The sequence below is a fragment of the Monodon monoceros genome, unplaced genomic scaffold (assembly GCF_005190385.1).
Source record: "Monodon monoceros isolate NGI ecotype Baffin Bay Population unplaced genomic scaffold, NGI_Narwhal_1 Super_Scaffold_4, whole genome shotgun sequence".
Taxonomy (NCBI): Eukaryota; Metazoa; Chordata; class Mammalia; order Artiodactyla; family Monodontidae; genus Monodon; species Monodon monoceros.
Genome location: NW_021703781.1, coordinates 23,345,287 through 23,362,906, shown reverse-complemented (window position 1 = coordinate 23,362,906; position 17,620 = coordinate 23,345,287). Strand labels below are relative to the sequence as shown.

At 39.9% G+C, this 17,620-nt stretch overlaps 1 protein-coding gene across 1 annotated transcript; it reads right to left on the bottom strand.

Moving 5' to 3' along the window:
* Positions 1 to 2,451: 2,451 nt before the first annotated feature.
* NUDT13 (nudix hydrolase 13) lies at positions 2,452 to 16,897 on the bottom strand. The gene is given in 13 exon segments (XM_029245892.1): positions 2,452 to 2,496; positions 2,498 to 2,545; positions 2,548 to 2,670; positions 3,721 to 3,861; positions 4,033 to 4,049; positions 4,581 to 4,689; positions 4,854 to 4,979; positions 6,086 to 6,192; positions 7,017 to 7,151; positions 8,402 to 8,417; positions 8,419 to 8,529; positions 12,938 to 12,950; positions 16,740 to 16,897. Coding segments are annotated over 13 exon segments (1,074 nt in total). The 5' UTR covers positions 16,823 to 16,897.
* Positions 16,898 to 17,620: the final 723 nt, after the last annotated feature.

The window sequence follows — 17,620 nt, the reverse complement described above, 5'->3', positions numbered from 1 at the left end:
ACATTAAGTTTATCGAGAATTAAATATTGGGTAGAGGAAGGAAGATAGATAGGCAAACATGAGGAATGAATGAGTTGCTTTTTTATTCCAGTTACCAATGACCTTGAGTCTGTCTCCCTCAGGTGTCCAATAATTTTAGCGTTTTACCTGTTTTTGCTATTCTTCTTCATGGACCCATTGGGTTCTTTTTATCCTTAGCCCCTTCATGATTCATTGCCACATAAATATTCTCCAGCCAGGTGAGCCCTGCACCAAAGTTTCTTTTATTTATCTGCCATTTTTCAGTACCCCAACCCTGCCCTCTTTGGCCTCTGCTTTCAGTTATCCTTGGAGTTCTAAGAAGCAAAGCCCTCTTCCCACTCACTGCTGGGAAACAAAGTTCAATGTTGCAGCTCCTCCTATTAGCCATTCTCATTTTTTCTTTTCCAGCACAACACATTAATCCAAAAGTAAACACTCCATGGTAAGTTTGAGAAACTCACAACCAGGAGTCCTGCACACTCCCCTTTCTATCAGTATTTTCAGATTCCCCAGTCTGAAAATACTGTGTACACATGTGCTCACAAACACACCCAGAAAGAGATAGAAAACATTGGGAGATGGTAATACACATGGACCCTGAACTGTTTTCTTCTAACTGCAAGATATGAAGAAATCTCAGGATCTCTCTTTCGAGAGTGCTTTTCCCTTCTACATGCTAGGTTCAGCCCAGGTCAGGGCAAGCTGCCAATCTAACAGGACAATCAAGTCCCATCACGTATTATCCCTCAACATTTCCTGATGAAGGCAGTTTGATTTCCCCAAAGCAATGATGTTTTGCTGGCAATGGTGAGAGTAACAACCTTTTGGGATCAAAAGGAAATTCAGTCACTTCAATCTTTCTAGTTCTAGAATCTCTTTTACTTAGTCCTGTGGGACTTGGATGTGTGAATAATCTTAGGGTCTTTGGCACTTGTGTCTTTAATCATTAGTTAGTTGCCTAAAAGTACCTGAAGATAAGACTTTCCCCAGCCATTCCTCTTTTCAAACAGACCTCTAACAGGATTTCTTCTGAATATTACTTTAGTCATTCCACAGACTTGGAATCTGGACTTAAATGTTTGTCACACTAATAGATTACTCCCTCCACCCCCAATTCTCACTTTCTACAATTTTCTCACTTCATAAGACAGAAATATACATCTGAACAAAGGTACAGAAATTTATTTCATTTCCTCCAGATAAGTGCTTCTTCCCTATGACAAGGTTTAGAATGGTATATATGAATGATAAGAAATCCTAAATTTAGTTTATCCCATAAAACTCAAGAAATGGTTCATCTTCACTGATCGCTTCGTTGAAGTTACACTTACTGGGTGTGCAAAAGGCAGCAACCATTTTACCTTTAGGAAAACAGGCATGGCAAGTGATAATCTTTTCCCTGGGTCACAAACTGAGCAAGTAACAGCAAAAAAGACTTATGCTCTTGAGCCCCACTGGCATGCAGTTACCTCAATAGAACATCACTGCCTCTGATTTACTAGAGAGTACCTTGAGGAAGACCTTAACTTCCACTTTCCTGGGATGAAGGACTTAAAGGAATATGACTTTTATTTAACTACAATGTACAGAATAATTACCTCTACACAAATTCAAAAATGTTCTGCTGGGCTTCCCTGGTGGCACAGTGGTTAAGAATCCGCCTGCCAGTGCAGGGGACATGGGTTCGAGCCCTGGTCCGGGAAGATCCCACATGCTGCGGAGCAATTAAGCCCGTGCGCCACAACTACTGAGACTGCGCTCTAGAACCCGCAAGCCACAACTACCGAGCCCACACGCCTAGAGCCCGTGCTCCACAACAAGAGAAGCCACCGCAATGAGAAGCCCGCGCACCACAACAAAGAGCAGCCCCCACTCGCCGCAACTAGAGAAAACTCACGCACAGCAACGAAGACCCAACACAGCCACAAATAAATAAGTAAATAAATTTGTTTAAAAAATATGTGCTATTTTTTTAAATTGTATGAGGATAAAAAGGAACTCAGTAGAGGGTTGAGATCTGCTATATATTTTCAATATTAAAATAAAAGTTGTAACCAAAATTATACCAGGCACATTTTGGCAGTTAGTATAAACCCAGCATTGACAAGCCACATGCCAAAAGATGTTTGCTTCCAAAGCACAGGAGAAAATGAATGAGCAAGGGCCCATATCCAAACCAATGCTTCAACTTTCCCTCTGATTTTGACAATTGTCATCTCATCAGTTTTGGCATTTTTGATTGCCTATGATTAGGAACCTCTTTTATTAACACTGCTGGCAGATGTGCCTTGCTGGAGGCTCACCATCTGCTCTGCCTTCTTATGATGTTGGCCTGGAGATGACCTTTCGTCACCACCTCTTCATCAGTTGATCTCTGATGTGCCCCTCTGAGATAGGAGGGATTTATCTGATTTGGTGACCTGATCTGAGCTAAGCAGGCAGGATAGAACAGGTCGGTTTTTCCACCCACTCCTTTTATCAGTTGGTGGGTAATGGCTAACTTGGGTGGTGGTGGTGGTGGTGGGGCAACCAGAATGGGAAAGCCCCATTCTGTTGCTGATAATATGGGTTGTCTTTCCTCAGGGTTGTGGCCACCTCATCATGACTGAACCAGGCAGCTGCTTCTAGTTCTCTCAAGTTCACCTGGATCTGGAAGACATAAGGAAAAACAGGATATAAGGTTAGGAGATACAAAACTTAGAATACCACGGCCAAAGATGAGAAAATGGTTCCAGAACTGAGCAATCTTAGAAGGTAATATCTGGGATCTATAGTCTGGGAGATAATCAGTTCTAGATAGGGTTCAGAAGCAAAAGTACCATAATTAAGAGATGAGAGTTAAGTATATATTTTAAATATTAAAAAAAATTTTTAAATCCTGGAAGCTCAAATAGTAAAATATTGAGTGGTTTGGGAATTCCCGGGCGGTCCAGTGGTTAGGACTCGGCACTTTCTCTGCTGTGGCCCAGGTTCAATCCCTGGTTGGGGAACTAAGATTCTGCAAGCCATGCGGTGTGGCCAAAAAAAAAAAAGAGTGGTTAACAGTGAGAGGTAAAATTATATAACTAAAAAAAGAACATATACATGTTACTCTTCTTTAAAGGATGTGTTAATTAATGATAGCCAAAAGCATAGTATCTGCCTTGCAAGAAGGAAAAATGCAAACTGCATCCACAGGGAGCTGAGACAGATTAGATATTATTCATTGTATAGAAACCAAAGCACAAAATAGACTTTGGCACATAGGGACCACAACACCATCTGTCAGGGATGTTAGAGCAAGGTGAGGTGGGATAAGACAACATCTAAGTCCCTTTCAATCAGAAGTTCCTATGATTTTATATTATTAGTCCCCAACATCCTGACTGGAGCAATAATACCAATTCTGAAATCAATCATTAAATTTTATATATTTATTGTGTGCCTATTCTATGCAAGACTGTTAATTTCCTGATGATGAAAGATAAATTGTTTCATGATTGAGATATATACAAGGAAGAATGGTGATTGTGTTGGCACTCCCAATTTTTATGGTGATTAGTTGTTTATAAGATTGCAAATTCCTTAAAGGTATAAATCATATATTACATGTCTTTGTATAATCTAAACAATGCTGGACTAGACAGGTGCTTAGTAAGTACCTATGGACCAGCTTGGATGAGGCAAAGGATATATCATAAGGGAAGCATCAGAACTCACCTCTGTCTGCCCTGGTTTCACAGTTGCATGACAAGCAATCATGAGTGCGCCATTAGGAAAGGGCCAGTGCTGAGATGCAGAGTATTGCAGTCTTTCCACCTCCAATCCCACCTCTTCTGCAGCTTCTCGCCGGATGGCCACCTATAAGCACACAGATTAATTCAGGACAGCCCTGCAGCAGGAAGGGTGATACAGAAGCCCGTTGGCGAAAGGAGCGCAAAACTGGCTCCCAAGTCAATGAAATACTCTTGGGGGAGCCCTAAATCTCTGAGTCTCTACACTAGGAATCAAGTCTGAAGTTGGGTATTAAACCACAATACTTGAACCTACTAGGTTAGTTACACAAAATAAGAGTCGGAGAGGCTACTGCTGCCCTCAGGTTTTTAATAAAGTTCAAATGCCACATTTCACCATTTGCAAATTTTACCCCAATAGACTGACAAAAAAAAAACCCGTAAATAAATTTTAAATTCTAGTTAATATAATATTAATATGCATGTTGAAATATTTAGGAGGAAGTGTACTAATGTCTGCAATCTATGCATCACAAAATAAGATGGATTAATTGGTGGATAGAGGAATGGATAGACAGATATGTGATAAAGTAAACATAGTAATTATGGAATTTAGGTGGTGAGTACATGGGTGTTTACTGTATAAATCTTCCAGCTATGCTTATGTTTGAAAATTTGCCTATAAAATACTGGAAAATTGATGCCACAAAGTAGTTTTCTTGATATAATAGGGAAGAATGTGCTTGAGACACCATGGCAACAAGAATAAGAAATACATACTATTTCATACTATAAGATTTCATGTCTTTCAGTGTTATCTGTATATGCCCGAAATTCCTTACCTATTATCACAGAAACCTGCCAAGGCAGAATACATTCCCTTGGGAAAGGAACTCTGGCGGGCAAGCAGGCATTGAGTCCCATCTGACACCGGAGTGATCACCACAGGAGTCATCTAGGAAAAGGGGATGGAAACTTGGGCACTAGGGCTTTGGGGCCTGTTAATGAAACAAAGTAATGGGTAACTAAGGAAAGCCTTTTAGCTGTACAGGCTTCCATCCACAAGACAAAGTAGTGCACAGCCTTCTTGGATTACTGACCTTTTAAAGCGATGCTTACCTGTGGATAATAGATGATCTTATTGGAAGGGCACACACGCTTGCTGCCAGCCACATTCTTCTTGGTGGGCTGTCTACTTCTGCTGCAGAACTGATGAGCATCATGCCAATGGAGAAGAGCCTGAGCCTAGGAATACAAAGATGGGCTTGGTTTCATTTGGAGAGAATGTGGGGCTCATCTATAATGGTGCTGGGGCTACTATTTAGAGCAACTCAAAGGGACACACCAATCCCTTTTCAGCTCACCTACTTTAAATGCTTATTAACTATTTAAACTTTAAAATAAGGAAACTATTTGAACACAGTCCTCTAGCATCTGAAGTATGAATTTTATTTTATTTTGGGGGGCTGTGCCATGTGGCTTGCGGGATCTTAGTTCCCCGACCAGGGATTGACCAGGCCCACAACAGTGAAAGCCCAACTCCTAACCACTGGACCGCCAGGGAATTCTCTGAAGTATGAATTTTTAAAAAGCATATTTTAAATGTATTATGAATTATTTTAAAAATATGATATATAAAATATCATAATGAACACCCGTGAACTTATGAGCCAGCTTAAAAAGAAAACATTTTCAGTATAATTAAACACCCCAACATGTACTCCTCCCCAATAAAGTTGGAATTTTTTTGCAAATAAAAAATGTTTAGGGACTTCCCTGGTGGACCACTGGGTAAGACTCCACGCTCCCAATGCAGGGGGCCTGGGTTCCATCCTTGGTCGGGGAACTAGATACTGCAACTAAGAATCTGCATTGTGCAACTAAAGAAGTCTGCATGCCACAACGAAGATCCTGTGTGCCGCAACTAAGACCCGGCACAGCCAAAAATAAATAAATAATTAAATAAATTTAAAAATGTTTAGAGATACCTCTTTAAATGGGCAATCAAAAGCACTTTAGCAAGTGAAATCTAAAGCTGGAGGACAAGTCGTTAAAGCAATATAAAATAACTTCTCATGATGTATATGTCATGCTGTGGGTCATTAAAAATGTTTATAAGGCTGATAGATCATATTGCCATATATCTGCACACCCTCAGGAGACAATGGTACTAACAACGGTCCTGCCAAAAACAGGGTAAAAGAAAGAAGAATAAGCAATCTCCCTACAGCACATTGTCCTTCTGCCAAGGTTTGTAGGAAGGACTATGATCTGAAAAAAAAAAAAAAATCAAATGTTTCCCATATACACTACTTTACTTAATTTCCTAGAGAACCAAGAAATCAATCTACCGTGGATAGCAAGGAGGCATTCTTCACATTCAGCTGAAAGAGAGCCTTCCTCAGCCCAACGAAAGACCCCTTGAGCTCTGTCTCCATTTCAGGTTTCTGTAAGGAAGCTAAAAAATTTGAAAAGAGAACAAAATGAAATGAATGTTAGGCTTTACCTCAGGGACCCTCTCAAGTATATTCTGTTAGAACAGTGTTTCCCAAACTCACCTAATATGACTCAACTAGGGAGAATAAAAAAATATACAGGTTCTCAAACCCCTGCCTGGAGATTCTGAATAGCAGGTGAGTGAGGCCCAGAAATCTTTATTTTTTAACAAGCACCAGGAGATTCTTATATTCAGGCAAATTTGGGAAGCATTAGAGCGTAGTGTTTCCCAAGATCCTCTTCGGGGTAATAAGAACATTCGCACTAGCCACACACTATCCCTGGATAAAAAGATGAAAGGGGACCTCTAAGCTCCTATCTGAACTTCATTCCAGCATCATTATGTTTACAGCTACACCGTGAAAGAGAGAAGGAAAGCCTGACAGGAGCCATGAGCCTCTAGCAAACCAGTTCCCAAATGCAGGTCTGAAGACCCAGAGCTACTCCAAGGTAACATGTTTATTCACCTGCATTGATAAGAGAAATAAGAATAATGTCATGAATTTTAAAACATTTCTTATGAAATATTTAAGACATATAAAATGTATAAAGGTACAGAGAATAATACAGTAAACATCTTTGTACCACCACCTAGCTGAGAAAGAAAGTATTAAAATGTCCTTTAAGTGATGATGATGGTAGATGGTACTATCTTTTAAGGTCCTAACTTAAGAAAAATTGAAATTGTTTTGTATTCTTAAAATGTTCTTTGAAATTTTACTATTATGTGGAATCCCAAAGTCTAAGAACCACTGGGAAGTACCCATCAGGAATAATGTTATGTACCATTTATGGAAGAGGAGCTATTTAGACCTAGATCCAGAGCAAACTATGCTTCTTGCTGTTCGGAGCATCCAATTAGCACAGAGTCTTCTATTGTTTGCGTGTCCTACCCAAACTTACCCAGGAGGCTTTCCAACTCTAAGAAACACAGAAGGAGAAGGGAAGAAAACAAGGGTTTTAATTAAACCATCAGAGCCATACTAGACTTATTGGAAACCATCTACTTCAACTTGAAGTAGGTACAGCTGGCTTCTAGTCACTGCCCTGCAGCTAATTAGCTATGTAATCTTGGCCTAATCACTTAACCTCTCAAGGCCTCCATTTTCTCATCAGCAGTCTGAAGAGTTTAAAGGAATTCTTTCTGTGTAACACTGTATTACTCTATGATTGTATCATGAAAGGAGCATATCCCCTAGTTTTAAAGATACATGATAGTTGACTTAATAAAGCACTGAAAAAAAAATAAGTGTCAAACTTAAAATGGTAGAGAGACCAAAGCAGTTCTATAATTTACTCTTCAGATCATGCTGCTTTTGTGGGCCAGGGTAGACTACTCATCTGAGACCCTGGTCTGTAAAGACAAGTGCTGTATAGGGAGAAAATCTATCCTCCTGTGCATGAAGGGCTCATAATTATTTGTTCATAATACAAGATTACATTGCTAATCTATAAATAATGTTTAGTGCCTTCTGATAAGCATCCTCATATACTTATGCACTGCTAGAAACTACCTATCTAAGTATTCCAACATCTGACCCTGGCAATGTATTTAGAAGTTTGTGCATAGTGGCATCATATAAAACTCAAGGTAGCATCTTGAATGCCAAATCCCAATGGCTTAGATATCTCTAGTTATATACCTTAAAAGAGTTCTCAAAACAATTTTAGTTCACGTTTAGTTTTGACCCTTCTAAGGAGAAATTAAGTCATGATGCAAATCTCAAACGGTGTAACAGTGAACAGCTCCTTGGAGGCTGGAAATTGCTGGTCCAAGGCAGGGGTTGGCAAAATATTTCAAGTTCTGTGAGCCTTACGGTCTCTGTCACAATACTCTGTTTTACCATTGTAGTGCAAAAGCAGTCATAAACAATATGTAAATGAATGAGTGAGGCTGTGTTCCAATAAAAATGTATTTACAAAACAGACATGGGTTCCAATTTGGACAGCAGTTTTCCTGACCCTTGGTTTAAGGCTATAGTGGTTCAAACCATCACCAAAAAATATTCGATTGGGCAATTCAGGTTTATACATTAAATAATTAATTGGCAGAAGAAGTTTGAAAAATCTGGACTCTAAACTCGGAGGATTCTTCTCAGGGATTTGATATGGACCGAGTTCTGCTTAGCGGCCACAGCCTGGTCTACTTTACTAGTCTACTCTGGGCTTACCTAATAGGCTATGCTGGCGGGGCCATGTATTGATGTTCTGATTTCTGAATCAAAGGAGCCAGGTTATGAAAGAGGTAAAATGTTCCTGTCTGCTGGGCTTTTTTACATGCATCATCATCTTCCTTCAGCTCAGATAAATACCCGTGTTTTGGAAATAATCAAAGCATTACAAAACCATACTTAGTTTCTTTTACAGCATTCATCTTTGAGAATTCTGTTCCTGCACTGGTCTCCTACCACGGTTATTTCCTTTTATTTATTTACATCCTAAATTTCTTTAAAAAAGGATTTGAGGTGACTACAGGGGGTCATTCCCTCCTTTGTCCTACTGTATACCTTGCCCATACTTCTGTGGTTGCACTTACATGGTGCTATTTGTTAATCTGTGTCCCCCCTCAAAGACTATGATCGTTGTTTTTTTTTTTAACATCTTTATTGGAGTATAATTGCTTTACAATAATTGCTTTACAATGGTGTGTTAGTTTCTGCTTTATAACAAAGTGAATCAGCTATACATATATCCCCGTATCTCTTCCCTCTTGCATCTCCCTCCCTCCCAGCCTCCCTATCCCACCCCTCTAGGTGGTCACAAAGCACCAAGCTGATCTCCCTGTGCTATGCGGCTGCTTCCCACTAGCTATCTATTTTACGTTTGGTAGTGTATATATGTCCATGCCACTCTCTCACTTTGTCACAGCTTACCCTTCCCCCTCCCCATATCCTCAAGTCCATGCTCTAGTAGGGCTGTGTCTTTATTCCCATCTTACCCCTAGGTTCTTCATGACCGTTTTTTTTTTCCTTAGATTCCATATATATGTGTTAGCTTATGTTATTTGTTTTTCTCTTTCTGACTTACTTCACTCTGTATGACAGACTCTAGGTCCATCCACCTCACTACAAATAACTCAATTTCGTTTCTTTTTATGGCTGAGTAATATTCCATTGTATATATGTGCCACATCTTCTTTATCCATTCATCCGATGATGGACACCTAGGTTGCTTCCATCTCCTGGCTATTGTAAATAGAGCTGCAATGAACATTTTGGTACATGACTCTTTTTGAATTATGGTTTTCTCAGGGTATATGCCCAGTAGTGGGATTGCTGGGTCATATGGTAGTTCTATTTGTAGTTTTTTAAGGAACCTCCATACTGTTCTCCATAGTGGCTGTATCAATTTACATTCCTACCAACAGTGCAAGAGGGTTCCCTTTTCTCCACACCCTCTCCAGCATTTATTGTTTGTAGATTTTTTGATGATGGCCATTCTGACTGGTGTGAAGTGATACCTCATTGTGGTTTTGATTTGCATTTCTCTAATGATTAGTGATGTTGAGCATCCTTTCATGTGTTTGTTGGCAATCTGTATATCTTCTTTGGAGAAATGTCTATTTAGGTCTTCTGCCCATTTTTGGATTGGGTTGTTTGTTTTTTTGATATTGAGCTGCATGAGCTGCTTGTAAATTTTGGAGATTAATCCTTTGTCAGTTACTTCATTTGCAAATATTTTCTCCCATTCTGAGGGTTGTCTTTTGGTCTTGTTTATGGTTTCCTTTGCTGTGCAAAAGCTTTGAAGTTTCATTAGGTCCCATTTGTTTATTTTTGGTTTTATTTACATTTCTCTAGGAGTTGGGTCAAAAAGGATCTTGCTGTGATTAATGTCATAGAGTGTTCTGCCTATGTTTTCCTCTAAGAGTTTTATAGTGTCTGGCCTTACATTTAGGTCTTTAATCTATTTTGAGCTTATTTTTGTGTATGGTGTTAGGGAGTGTTCTAATTTCATTCTTTTACATGTAGCTGTCCAGTTTTCCCAGCACCACTTATTGAAGAGGCTGACTTTTCTCCATTGTATATTCTTACCTCCTTTATCAAAAATGACTATGATCTTCTTAAGGGCAGGGTCTGCCTTAGTTCTGTATCATGGGTAATTAGCATATTGAATGGCTCAATTCAATAAGTATTTATTGAATTGAACTTCAAGGGTAATAAATATTTACTGAATTGAACCTCAAGGTACTTTGCCAATATTATGCTGTGAGGCAAGATTTTACATGCAGTGGAGTGAAAGGAAAACAAGTTCAGTGATAAAACATCAACCACAGAGCACCTAGAGATGGGAGCAGACTTTATTATTGCAGACAAGGAACAAACAGTATACCTTCAGAAACCCTTATTCAATCTAGGGATGATAAAGAGCAAATTTATCTTCAATGCACTCTTGTTTCAAACATCTATTCCCCCAGGTGGATGCCGTTAGCTTCTTATCTCTACTGAAGGGATCATTGATGAAAGTGAAGCCATATTTGACATACACTTATTTAATAAGTGTAATAATTTCTTTTTTTTTTTTTTTTTTTTTTTTTTTACGTTACGCGAGCCTCTCACCGTTGTGCCCTCTCCCGCTGCCGAACACAGGCTCCGGATGCGCAGGCTCAGCGGCCATGGCTCACGGGCCCAGCCGCTCCGTGGCATGTGGGATCCTCCCGGACTCGGGCACGAATCCATGTCCCCTGCATTGGCAGGCAGACTCCCAACCACTGTGCCACCAGGGAAGCCCCAAAGTGTAATATTTTCAATAGCCAAAATTAAAATGTAGAAAAAGAGAACATCCTGTAATTAGTTTCTCTAAAAAAAAAAAAGTAATGGAGCAAGTTCTGTACCTTCATTAAGGACAGCCTAAGTCTATCCTTTCAAGAGGCTTGGGAATCAGGGCAGGAACTGCGTGATTCAGGGAGGACTGAATGTGGATTCTCCTTCTGCGGCCTTAGGGATAATGATTTTTTTTTGGCCTTGCCGCGCAGCCTGCAGGATCTCAGTTACCCGACCAGGGACTGAACCCAAGCTCCAGCAGTGAAAGCCTATGGTCCTAACCACTAGGCAACCAGGGATAATGATTTTGACTGCTGAAAGCCCTACAACAGACTCTCAGGTATATGGCATATTTTGTCACTTAAGTAGGAAACACAGTTTACAGATATTTTCTGTAGGATCTGGGAGCTTTTGTAACACCAGTAGAGTTAGCTCCACATGAAACTACAAAGTAAAATGATAAACATGCCCCAGTGGCATCTATAGGAACCTATTTTTGACTGTATGATAAAAGCGATTGCAGTGAGCGCTTTGTAAACAGAAGACAAAAGAAACAGTTTTCTGAGATTTGAATACTCATGATATTTTTATACTTATTGTGAGTGACTGCAACCTCCTGGGACAAAGTCTCAATGTATGTCAAAGGAGAGCTATGTGCCACTCAGAAGTTACCAAATATAAAGAATAGAACAAAATGCTAACTTTGTAAAAGAACAGTAGGAGTGATACAACCTGTGCTTTGCCCTAAAGATCCCAAAAAGCAAAACATCTACAAAAGCATCCAGGTTAAGGTCTTAAACCTGGGGCCTCACTGGAACTGGGACTGAGATCCAAAAAGTTCCTTGCATTCTTCTTGACTGGAACACTTTTTTTAGAAATGCATTTTCTTGCTGTACATCTGAAACATTGTAAATCAACTATACTTCAATAAAAAATAAATAAGCTAGAAGGATATATTGTACAGCACAGGGAATATAGCCAATATTTTATAATAACTTTTTTAATGTACACCAATAAAGTACCATATTTATTTGTTTTAATAGGTGTTATTTTGTTGGGATTTTACATAAGACTTTTGTTTCTAGATCACCACTGCTCTAGGGAAACCAACATAGAATTTTTAGCAGGAAAAATGACATAATTACATTATAATTCAGAAATAACCATTATTATAACAAAATGAATTGGAATAGGGTAAAACAAGAGGTGACAAAATCAGTTAGGAAGTGATTTCAAGAGACCAGGCAAAACAAACACATGAAAGAATACTCAGCATCATCAATTAGAGAAATGCAAATAAAAACCACAATGAGGCATCACCTCACACCCGTCAGAATGGCCATGATCAAAAAATCTACAAACAACAAATGCTGGAGAGAGTGTGGAGAAAAGGGAACCCTCCTGCACCATTGGTGGGAATGTAAATTGATACAGCCACCATGGAGAACAGCATGGAGGCTCCTCAAAAAACTAAAAATAGAACTAGCATACGACCCAGCAATCCCACCACTGGACATATATCCTGAGAAAAATCATAATTCAAAAAGAGTCATGTACCACAATGTTCATTGCAGCTCCATCCATAATAGCCAGGACATGGAAGCAACCCAAGTGTCCATCGACAGATGAATGGATAAAAAAGATGTGGCACATACATACAATGGAACACTACCCAGCCATAAAAAGAAACGAAATTGAGCCACCTGCAGTGAGGTGGACGGACCCAGAGTCTGCCACACAGCAAAGCAAGTCAGAAAGAGAAAAACAAACACTGCATGCCAATACATATATATGGAATTAAAAAAAAAATGGTCATGAAGAATCTAGGGGGCAGGACAGAAACAAAGACGCAGACCTACTAGAGAATGGACTTGAGGACACGGGGAGGGGGAAGGGTAAGCTGGGACAAAGTGAGAGAGTGGCATGGACATATATACACTACCAAACGTAAAATAGATAGCTAGTGGGAAGCAGCCGCATAGCACAGGGAGGTCAGCTTGGTGCTTTGTGACCACCTAGAGGGATGAGATAGGGAGGCTGGGAGGGAGGGAGGCACAAGAAGGAAGAGACATGGTGACACATGTATATGTACAGCTGATTCACCCTGCCACACAGCAGAAACCAACACACCATTAAGCAATCATACTCCAATAAAGATGTTAAAAAAAAAAATGGGCGCAGGTTCGTGGTGCCCCAAAACAATTACAATAGTAACATCAAAGATCACAGATCACAGATCACAACAAATATAATTATAATGAAAAAGTTTGAATTATTGTGAGAATTACCTAAACGTGACACAGAGACATGGAATGAGCAAATGCTGTTGGAAAAATTGTTCCAAGAGAGTTACTTGACGCAGGGTTGCCACAAACTTTAAATTTGTAAAAAGCACAGTATCTGCAAAGCACAATGAAGCAAAGCACAATAAAATGAGGTATGCCTGTATACGTTATGCTTTATACATTGCAGTATTCAAGGCTCAAATTGTCCCAAATTTGGCCAATGTGAACTCCTTGAAGTTGACCCCTGTATCCACACAACCCCAGTGGTATTGAAAGCATTCCTGCTTTCTGGCATAGCAAGAGGTATCAAGCTCATCTGGTACATTTCCTGCCCCAGACCTAGAATCAGCCATTCTTTTCAAGGAGCCCTTCTTCCTTTTGTTGGGAAATGGCTTTCAGAGACTATGATCAGCACTGGGGATGCTCACTTCTACCAGACTGTCATTATTTCTATGCCCTCTCAGTAAATAAAGCTAGGAAATATGTGAATTTCAGAAAGAAAACTAAATCATGCATTCATATGGATATTTCCAATTTAAGTGAACAATTAAATCATCAGTTATTATATTCGTATCCCTTTGCTTTCACACTGAAAATCTTGGTTTTAATGACATTAACATGATTGCGTATTTGCTTATGCATATACATAACATATACATATATAATGTATATTATGCGTAAAATAGTTTCAAAGCTACAATACTAGTATTACTACTAACAACAGAGCTATCAATTGTGGGACTTCCCTGGTGGTCCAGTGGTTAGGACTCCAAGCTTTCACTTGCATGCTTTCACTTGCACAAGCTTACAAATCTGGAAATAGTCTGAAGTCAAGGTTTCCTGAATCTCCTCTCTGAGAACCCCTGCAGTCCCTCCTGGATGCATGGAACCACTTCCAGCCCCGCCACCACTGTTACTGCCACTGCTGCTACTACTGCCAGGGGAGGAGGCAGTTAAGCCATCCAAAACTTTTCAGAAATTAAACTTCTTCATTCTAAAAACATAGGACAATGAGGGGCACCAGACATGTCTCTGAAGGTTCAGAGTCCAAGGCTGTGCTAGTGTTGGAGGGTCTCCTGCAGAGGTGGGGGGTGGCTGTGGCTCACAGTGAGGACAAGGACACTGGCAGCAGAAGTTCTGGGAAGTACTCCTTGGCGTGAGCCCTCCCAGAGACTCTATAATAACTTTTAATGGAATATAATCTATAAAAATTTTGAATCGTTGTGTTAATCACCTGAAACTAATATAATATTATAAATCAACTATACCTCAATAATAAATAAATAACTTACAAATGCATTTTTCACCTTTAAGTATAATAGTTTGGAAACCATAACACACTAAAATTATCAAACTTAAACTGTTTATTTCTTATTAATTTATACCCCCATAACATAGGAGCAGGGTTTTTTAAAAATATTTATTTATTTATTTATTTATTTATGGCTGCGTTGGGTCTTCGTTGCTGCGCGCGGGCTTTCTCTAGTTGCAGCGAGCGGGGGCTACTCTTCGTTGTGGTGCGCGGGCTTCTTATTGCGGTGGCTTCTTTTGTGCAGCAGGGGCTCTAGGTGCACAGGCTTCAGTAGTTGTGGCTCATGGGCTTAGTTGCTCCGTGGCATGTGGGATCTTCCCGGACCAGGGCTTGAACCCGTGTTCCCTGCATTCGCAGGCGGATTCTTAACCACTGCGTCACCAAGGAAGTCCCTGAGTGGTGGGATTCTGGATGATTTCCCTTTTTTAAAAAAAATTGGTAACTGTATTTTCTGATTTCTATAGAATGACTATTTTTAAACTTTTATAATAAGAAAAAAGGGACTTCCCTATGGCGCAGTGGTTAAGAATCTGCCTGCCAATGCAGGGGACACGGGTTCGAGCCCTGGTCTGGGAAGATCCCACATGCCACGGAACAACTAAGCCCATGCGCCACAAATACTGAGCCTACGTTCTAGAGCCCACGAGCCACAACTTGAGCCCGTGTGCCACAACTACTGAAGCCCGTGTGCCTAGAGCTCATGCTCCGCAACAAGAGAAGCCACTGCAATGAGAAGCCGGCGCACAGCAACAAAGACCCAACACAGCCTAATTAATTAATTAATTAAATTTTTTTTAAAAAGAGTCCCCACTCACAGACGATCATTGTTTATACCTTGGAATTCTCCAAAGTATTTATTAATATTATGCATCTATACATATGCAATAAGTACTTTTAGAACTGATCTACTACTTTGTAGCCTTTTTTTGTAAGCATATTAACATTTTTCACACCATATTCTTTACTGATAGAATTTTAGTTTTAATTCATTTTCAATACATTTAATCACTTTAACACTCATTTTTTAGACTTCAGTAATTCTGTTATTGTTCTTAGAGTCTCAGCCTGAGAACTGTAAATAACCCAAATGTCCAACAATATCTAAAACAAGTATTGCAATTTTGTTGTCTTCTAACTCTTGCTCATGTAAGATTGTGTACGTTTATGTGCCTTTAAATATTGAACTGGGCCCTCATGTATGGCAGAGCTTTCAGTGTGGGAAGCCCTGGTTGTGATTGTATCCCTCCAGAGGGGTTTTACATCTGCAAGTCTACAAATACTACTTAAAGTCTTTTCTTAGTTTGGGGGTTTTGGACCACACCACATAGATGGTGCAAATTTAAACCCCAAAACTGAATGAGAGCAGGCTACTGATTTCAAATTCACAGATTTTATATTTGCCCAGGCTGGGGACAAAGAAGTCCTTTATCACCTTCCTGTACTGGTGTAGATTTTTTTTTTCTAGTCTGCCTTTCACCGTGGTTTAGTTCTTGGGGGAGGGAGTTGCGGGGGGATGGGGGAGGTATGCAGGTGGTATGCAGGGACTGGAGTTATCTACCTTATTTTCAGGAACCTTAATGAACTATTATTCAATATAGTTTTTCTATCATATGGGTATATCATGATTTAATTAATTTTACCCTTACTATTCATCCATTCAACAATATTTCAGTGCCTACTAGGTGCCAGATACTAGGGTTTTGTGCACTAGGGGTACCATAGGGGAAAAGACAAAGTTCTTATCTTTTTTCTTTTAAGTCTTCATTGAATTTATTACAATATTGCTTCTGGTTTTTTTTTTTTTATGTTTTGGTTTTTTGGCCCCAAGGCATGTGAGATCTTAGCTCCCCAGCCAGGGATCTAACTCACACGCCCTGCATTGTAAGGTGAAGTCTTAACCACCCGCCAGGGAAGTCTCCAAAGTTCTTATCTTAAAAAAAGAACTTATATTTAAGTATGTCAGACATTTTAGATATTGGAAATTTAATTGTTTAGAAATTCTCTAATTATAAATAATTTGCATTGAACATCTTTATACGTAAATCTTAATCATACATCCGTAATCCCCAATATAGGATTTTGAGATACTTATATTTTATAATTTAATGGAACAAAGATATAATAATTAGAGCTCAGTTTGGTCAAAACTCACCGTGTCTTAGTGACATAGGTTGACAGCAGCCTATAGCACCAAAAAGATTTTCTCCTGTGAGTAATTCCACAATACAGGGACATTGTCAGGTCCTTAGGGGAAAGAGGAGTTTAGAAAAAAAGAGAGAGATCATAGCATGCAATTTAAAGTAGTGAATCACCAAGAGGGTTATACTTTAAGCCAGAATAGGATCACTATTTAATACTAAGGAAAGATAAACTGAATGGGAGTCAGATGATCTGGCTTCTAAATTGCATTTATACTGCTAACTAGCTGTGGGATTTCAACTTTTCAGTACCTTTCCTAATCTACAAAATTGAAACCTGTTCTGCCTACCTAATAGGTTGTTGTGAGAATCAGCTAACTATACATGAAAAAATATGTGCTCTTCCTTCCATATTGTGGAATTCTTTCTGGGTGGTAGTTGCCAAGCCAAGGCCTACATTTCTCTCCTCCTTTGGTCCTTTGGTAGGACCAAAACTAGGTCTTAACAATGGAATGTGACTAGAAGTAATGTGTATCTCTTCTAGGCTGACACAGTTAAGTAGTGGTATGCCTTCTTCATCCTCTATCCCCTTCTGCTTGGAAGACTCTGGAATGGCAGAGCCATTAGATGGAAGAGCCTGGATCCCTGAATCACTACATGGAGAAAAGCCACCCACCAACCAAAGAGTCCCCACCTTTTTTTTTTTTTTTTTGCGGTACACGGGCCTCTCACTGTTGTGGCCTCTCCTGTTGCGGAGCACAGGCTCCGGACGCGCAGGCTCAGTGGCCATGGCTCACGGGCCCAGCCGCTCCGCGGCATGTGGGATCTTCCCGGACCGGGGCACGAACCTGTGTCCCCTGCATCGGCAGGCGGACTCTCAACCACTGTGCCACCA